The 7500-nt window shown below is 41.6% G+C and overlaps 1 protein-coding gene across 3 annotated transcripts in view; it reads left to right on the top strand.

The window, feature by feature from the left end:
- The window catches only part of mtus1b (microtubule associated tumor suppressor 1b), a 26672-nt gene that overhangs the window by 1816 nt on the left and 17356 nt on the right, over positions 1-7500 (top strand). For 2 of the 3 annotated variants that reach the window (XM_053677389.1, XM_053677391.1), the window contains 2 exons: positions 3875-3932; positions 4245-6038. In XM_053677389.1, coding sequence (XP_053533364.1) covers positions 4416-6038 — 1623 coding nt within the window. In that variant the 5' untranslated portion in view covers positions 3875-3932; positions 4245-4415. The remainder of the gene's footprint in view (positions 1-3874; positions 3933-4244; positions 6039-7500) is intronic. The other variant, XM_053677390.1, reaches the window with a different exon arrangement.

The following is a 7500-nucleotide window of genomic DNA, read 5'->3' as shown; positions in this document are numbered from 1 at the left end:
TGTCTCCATGGCAACCATTTGGGATTTCGGAGAAAATGATCCAGAGTATCATATCGTTTCTCTCACAGCTCCTGATAAACAACAACGACGACGACGACGACAATAACAACAAAACAGTACAAACCATTCGGAAAATCTCTAATGGCTTCCATCAGATTCCTGCAGGATCCCATTCAAGATTTTCTGGTTACTGTTAAATACCACCTTAAGAAAGAACAAGGTCTTGTTTCATGGGTAGATGAAAACATCATGTAAGTAGACGATAGGTAAATGATCAGATGAAATAATCCATCAGGATCCAGTATGAACAGAACACAAGAAGCAAATGAAAACCCATCAGAAACCACTAGATAACTGTAATAGTTTCTTTTTCTCTCTTTAAAATATAATTATATGTAAATATATATTCAAATCATGACTACCATTGGCTTATACAAAGTATTTGAAATTAACTAAGTTTGCAAAACATTTTTTTATAATTAATCTAAAATATACAATACCAATCCAAGGACCAATAAACAAACAAACAAACAACTAATTGGCAAATTCTGTGAGAAAACAGCAGGCCTGGCAACCCTGTTTATAATAATGTTTTTTAATTTATTCATTTTGAACAAGCCCTCTCTCATTGCTCCTTCCAGTTCTATGACAGAAATGATTCTGATCCAGTATAGCGAGCCACTTAGCATCGTCTCAGTAGCGTGCTAATTGGTTGTTGCTCATTACTGATTGTCTCGGGTGGTTACTTTGTAAACCTGGTTGTTTTAGCGAGCTAGCATAAGAGAACTAGCTCATTTACAGCGTCGTGGTTGCACCGGACAAGTGGCTGCTCCTTTCCTATTCAAAAGAATCAGTGGTGTTTGGTTAGGTCCATTTTATTTGGGGTCCAGTCATTACTGGACCTAGCTAGCTTCGAAAGCTACTACAAGCTCATGAACGCCTGATTGTTTTTTTTTGTTTTTTTTTACTGGAGTGTGTGTGTGTGTGTGTGTGTGTGTGTGTGTGTGTGTGTGTGTGTGTGTGTGTGTGTGTGGTTTAATGCCCTCAGGCTAAGAATTCTTGTGCCTGTAAATTCCACCCTCTGCTTAGCCGCTCGGCTGTAATGAGCTCAATCTTAAAATATGCACTTGTTTCAAATCCAACACCAAACACACACACACACTCACACACACACACACACACACACACACACACACACACACACAGCTAAGCTGTAGATCTTTAGTAATTAACAATCTGTGACTTCTGAAACATTAGAAGACTTTACACATCACTGAGCAGCAATGACGGGGGCCAAGCACCGAAGGTCAATCGTAGAGTTTACGGTTATTAAAAGGATTATATATCAAGTAAAAAAAAAAAGGAATTAGGATGAAATTACATTTCTATTTCTCAGTTTATCGACCAATATAAATAAGTTCCAGTCATGGGGAAAAAAACAACCTTCAGCATACCTTCCCAGCCCAAATTAAACGTATTAAATGAATGAATAAGGGAACGAATGAGCCGAGCCTAGTCTGCAGTCTAGTCTGTGTTTACTATGCTATTATTCAATCCTTAACGATACGTTCTGTTCAAGCCTCGTTATCGATGCCGACACAGCAGCTAGGTGTTTACTCAGTAATCAGAAGCGTGTCGAGTTCAGTGCGCTCACACTCCGTCTGCTGATGGGAGTTTCTGCTGATCTTCACCAGTATAGCTGAAGTAAACAAGCTCTCAGTGTGCTGGGACACCAAGTGCACTTCTGGCTTCATATGAAAAGCTGAATGAGTCAGATTAATGCTGAAGCTGTCAGCCTGAAGCGTGCTGCTTTTAAAACTCTGTGTTTGCTTTGTTGCTTTTGTGAGTGGCCTTACTAGTCCATTTTCCATACTCTGGGATGGTTGTTATGCAAGAATCCCTCCGGAGCCTGAAGACGGAGGGGAGGAGGCGAGGGAGAGAGAGACGGAAGCATCGCAGCGATAAACAGAGCGAAAGTCTGACGTCTAGCGGAAAATTTGGGACGGTTGTGTAATCTTTTCGCTTAGTGTTCGGGATGTGTTGTGTTACACGGAATTTAAATAAATACACCGGGGGTGAAACATGATTGCGGAGTAAACAAACGTTAAAGCTCGTGTACTATCTGAAGTCCGTTAACTTAACATTTGACTTGTTTAATACGCAAAACACTACGTTTAAATTCACAGTAATAATACATTTAGTACACTCATTTATAAATTATGAATCATGACTAGTGAAGAGAGGAATATAGTCTGAGCAGAAGGTTTTTGTTTTCATGACCTTGTGCGCGCCACAACTCTGTATCTATATCCCTTTTCTGGGAAACTCATTGATCGGATTAAAGAGCTGCGACTGCACCTGAAATACGAAGATGACGACGCTGATGTGCACACGTTCATCACTTCGCTTTTGTTTATATTATTTATACTGCATTATATGTATACAATGTTTTATTATCTAAAATCTTATATTCAGTAACTTAGATTTATTATGTAACACATGGGCTGGGAAAGAATATATTATGTAAGGAATAAAAAAAATGATGTTAGGAAAATAATCAACAACTGGGTGTTGTGATGCAACCTGGTGCGAATAAGTGGATTGTTTTAGCTTTTGTTAGTAATTGAATTCTTTTGGCTTCCATAAGTGATTAGATACATTTGACTCACATTAGTATTTGATTCTGACCTTACATTCGTGATTAAATCAGTGATTTGATTCTTTTGACTCAGTGATTCGATACTTTTGACTCACATTAGTATTTGATTCTGATCTTACATTCGTGATTAATTCAGCGATTTGATTCTTTTGTCTCAGAGTTATTCGATACTTTTGACTCGCTTTAGTATTTGATTCTTTTGGCTCAGAGAGATTTGTTATGTTTGATTTACATTAGTATTTGATTTGATCTTAGAATTAGTGATTAACTCAGTGATTCGATATGTTTGACTCACATTAGTATTTGATTCTTTTGACTCAGAGTGATTTGATATTTTTGACTCACATTAGTATTTGATTCTGCTCTTACATTGGTGATTCAATCAGTGATTTGATTCTTTTGGCTCAGAGTGATTCGTTATGTTTGACTCACATTAGTATTTGATTTGATCTTAGACTTAATGATTCAATCAGTGATTTGATTCTTTTGGCTCGTGTTAGTAATGTAATACTTTTGGCTTACATTTGTGATTTGTAACATTAGTGATTTGATTCTTTCGGCTCCGTAAGTGATTTTTTGGAATTGGAAATTGGCTATCAAACTTATAATTATTCTCATTTGCAATTTAAGTGATTCCCCCATCGGCCTCTCTCTTTATTCTCTCTCTTTCTCAACACAAGGCCAGTATTTCTTGTGGCCTCTGTATCAGGCACGAGACAGAGAAATTCTGCCCTGATTATTAAGATAAAAGTGGCACACCTTTTAATAGCTTCGTTCTGACCCACATTAGCTGGAGCGATTTGATGGACAGGTGTGGTTAAAGGCGTGGCCTTCACCAGATGTGTATGTGGAGGTTATTAGACTTGGATGTTTGTTGAGGACATCTACATTTAGGCCAAGGAAGATATGACTATTGAGTGTTTGAGTTAGACCAGTAGAGGGCAGCAGTACACACACACACACACACACACGCACGCACGCACACACACACACACACGCACTTCCCAGTCTTCATTTGGCTGACATTAGTGATTCGATTATTTTGGCCCACATTAATAATTTGATTCTTTGGGCTAAAAATAATTCAGCTCACTTTAATGATTCGTTTATTTTGGCTCACATGATTCTTAACTTCACAGTGATCCGATTCTTTTGCCTCACATTAGTAATTAGTTTTTGCTAGCTTACATTACTTTTTTTGCCTTGATTCCTTAGGCTCACACGAGTGATTCGATTATTTTGGCTCACTAAAGACTTGACTCTTTTGGATCATGTAAGTTATTTGATTCCTTTAGCTTGCATTAGTGATTCTTTTGACTCCCTTTAGTAGTTCAATTCTTTGATTCTTTTCATAACCTTTATTGATTCTTTAGGCTCAAAATGGCAACCACAATGGCTTCCTAAGCTCCACTCATAATTCCTTTCATTTGCACCTTTTAGACCAGGAACTTCTGATGATTCTTATTGCGAATGAAGCTAGCATAAACACTTATTAATAATGTCTAAATATAAGGAACATGAGAAGATTCTGTCTGGTCTTTAATGTGTTTGGTGTTAGTAAACAGCTTTCTTTTCCTTCTTTTAGGTCCCTTGTTAAGGATCAGATGGGCTTCCAACAAACGCCAGAATGCTACAATCTTTCGAATTGTCCCCCAAGTGGGTTTTATCTAAGAGTGTCATGTCCAGAGGGACTATTGGACATGTGACAGTGCTAGCTGGCTAATCTCTGACTGGTTTGTTGTGTTTGAATGGAAACATGAGTGAGCTTCCTCCATCTGCTCTACCCATGAAGCCCCAGGATGGGGTCCACCAAAGCATGTGCCTACAGTTGCACAACAACAACAATTTCCTCAAATCCTCATCAGCGTCATCAGCGTCGTCAGCATCATCATCACCGGACTCCACATACAGTCTTAGTAGTCTGGACGTGGAATTGCCAGAGGGCATGATGGGAAGGAAAGCAGCCGCCAGTGAAGATGACTCAGGGATCCAGAGCCCAGATTGCAGACCCGATGAGAATGACAACTCGGTTTCTGTTTATTTAGATGCCAATGAAGAAGAGTATGATAATACAATAATTCAAAATCATGAGAATGACAATGTCTTCAGCGATGCTGGTGTTGATGGAGAGCGAGGAAGACGAGGCTCGGTTGACTGTTCAGCTACAGAGGCACAGCTGTTGTCTTCTGAGGATGAGGATGAAGAAGACGATTCTTTTCTGTCTCTGAGGTCTTCTGATGTAGTAATGAGTAAACGAAGCGAGTCTGAGGAAGTCCAGATGTGCAGCTCAAACCACAGTCCCACTGTGGGCCTTGTGAGTGAGCTCTACCAGGAGGCTTTTCAGGATTCAGTGGATCTTCCCAATGAGGAGGGCCAGATGTGCAGCTCAACCATGATGCCCAGTGTGGGCCTTGTGAGTGAGCTCCACCAGGAGGCTTCTCAGGTGTTTTACAATGAAGAAAGCAAGATGCAGAGATCAACCAATTGGACTGAGGTGGATCTTGGGAGTGAGCTTCACCAGAAGGCTCATCAGGAGCCTGTAGAGCTTCACAAGAAGGAGGAGCAGATGCAGTGCTCAGACAGGAGTCTTAATGTGGGCTCTGTGAGTCTGGAGGTTCTTCAGGAGTCAGTGGAGCTTCAGGATGAGGAGATCCAGATCCAGACCTCAGCCCAGAGGCCCAATGTGGATCTTGTGACCGAGACCCACCAGGAGACTGTGCAGGCAACTGTTGACCTTTCCGCTGAGAAATCTCCAGCTCAACCACCTGCAGAATTAGTCCTCAATCAGACAATGTTGCCTTCGGTTTCCCAAGGTGCTCCTTCATCTTCATCCATCCAGAACATCAAAGATCCTCCATGTTTTCCTAAAAGAAACACCTCACAAAATACCAATGATCCTTCAGATATATCTCACACCACGTCTGCCATGGAACCCCCTAAAACCAAATCCACCAAAATGGAGCTAAAACGGTTTTCTAGACCTAATCTGAAGGATGTCAAACCTAAAGTCATCTCAAGGGCCACTTCCGCTCCAAGACCAGTGAACACTGATCAAAGCTGCGAGAAAAATCCCCTGATCACGAGAAGTAGAGCAGCCAACAGGAGAGAGCAAGGTGACGATGGAGTCAAGAAGAACCGTGGATCCGCTACTCAGGCAAGAGCAACCATGTCTACAACCATTTCAGACTCTGACAGCAAATCTACTTGGCCACTGATGGTCAAAAAGCAACCACCAGAGTTCCCAGGGTCAAAGGTTGTCACAAATGACTGCCATGTGCAGACAAGTTCAAAGGTCACTGAAACTGTGAGAGATGAGAGAGGCAACCACCACAGTGAAGTGGAAGTAGATGAGACTCCCAGAGATGGAGATGTGGACCAGGTAAGTGCTTCCATTTTTTTTTTTTTTGCCTAATTTCCTAACCTCTTTCCACCTGGTGCTGGCACAGTGACTGCCTCGCACCTCCAGGGTTGGGGGTTCGAATCCTGCCTCCCATCCAGGGTGTCCCCCAGGATAGACTCCGGGTTCCCCGCGACCCTGTGTGGGATAAGTGCCTCAGAAAACGGATGGATGGATAGATGGTAAATCATGTTTGTAAACCAGAAGTGTAACGGTTGTTTTTGTTACGGTGTGCGTTAGGAAAGTCCCCCATTTGATGGTGTGATGGTACGACAGAAATGTTGCTCAGAAGTATCTGCTAGTTCCCCGAAGCTCCACCACCACGTTGGTGGTAAAGTGGCGAAGCAGAACTTTGTCGTCATCAGCACTTCAGTAATTTGATTTACTGACCTCCAAAGTGTTTACTCCCTTCAGCACTTATCAGCTGTGCAGCAGATTGTAGTTGAAATGCCAACATCAACACAACGTAACACTCACCACGTGATGAACTGATGCCCCAAACAAACCTCAGAGCGTTCCTGTTCTGCTTAACACCACCGCTGGGGATTTGGGACGCGACCCAACATTCTCCGGTGTGTTTTCGTGTTCCTGCAGGTTGGCGTTGGTGAACGTTTACACAGCGATTCGGAAATGTTCTCACGGTTCCTGCTGCACTCGTTATTCACTTTCTCTCTTTCTCTCTCGCTCTGTCCTTCTCTTTCTGATGGTCTCTCTCTCTCTCTCTCTCTCTTATTTATTTTCTTCTCTTCATCTTTTCCTCTCACTCCTTCTCTTGCTTCCAGACTGTCTCATAATCTTCCTTTCTTTCTTGCTGTCATGCCTTCACTTTCTCAGTCTCTCATTATTTATTTTTCTCTCCCTCTCTCCCCCCCTCTTTTTTACGTACCTTATTTTTTCATCCTCTCCCCCTCCGTCTCTCATCATCCCTCCTCTCTCCTTGTTTTTTCTATTTCTGCTCCTCTGTCCTTTCTGTTCCTCGCTTTGTCTCTCATTCGCCCTATTTTTCTCTTCTCCCTCTATCCTCACCCTTCTTCCTCTCATTTCTGTTTCTTTCTCTCTCCCTCTCTCTTTTTTCCCCATTCTCTTGGCCTATTCTCGTTCTGTCTGTCTCTGTCTCTTTTTTTATTAACATATACTTCGTTCTCATTTCCTCTCTTTTTTTCTCCTCTTTTTCTGTCACTCTCCCTCAGTGTCTATTCTGTCTTTCTGTCCATTTTCTCTGTCCCTCCTTTGCTCACTCGATCTGTTTCTTTTTTTCTTTCCACCTTTTTCTTTCTCGTCTCAGCTCTATGTTTCTCTCCCTCTTTCTTTGTTTTCTCTCATATTCCTGTCATTTATTTTCTTCCTCTTTTCTCTCCTTCTCTATTTAGAAACAAAGCAAAACATGCCCAAGCAAAACCCTGGAGGCTGAACACACACTCATTAGACCCGTGTGTGTGTGTGT

This window comes from Ictalurus punctatus, chromosome 29 (genome assembly GCF_001660625.3).
Source record: "Ictalurus punctatus breed USDA103 chromosome 29, Coco_2.0, whole genome shotgun sequence".
Taxonomy (NCBI): Eukaryota; Metazoa; Chordata; class Actinopteri; order Siluriformes; family Ictaluridae; genus Ictalurus; species Ictalurus punctatus.
Note: the sequence above shows the minus strand (reverse complement) of the source record. Positions and strands in the feature narration are given on the sequence as shown.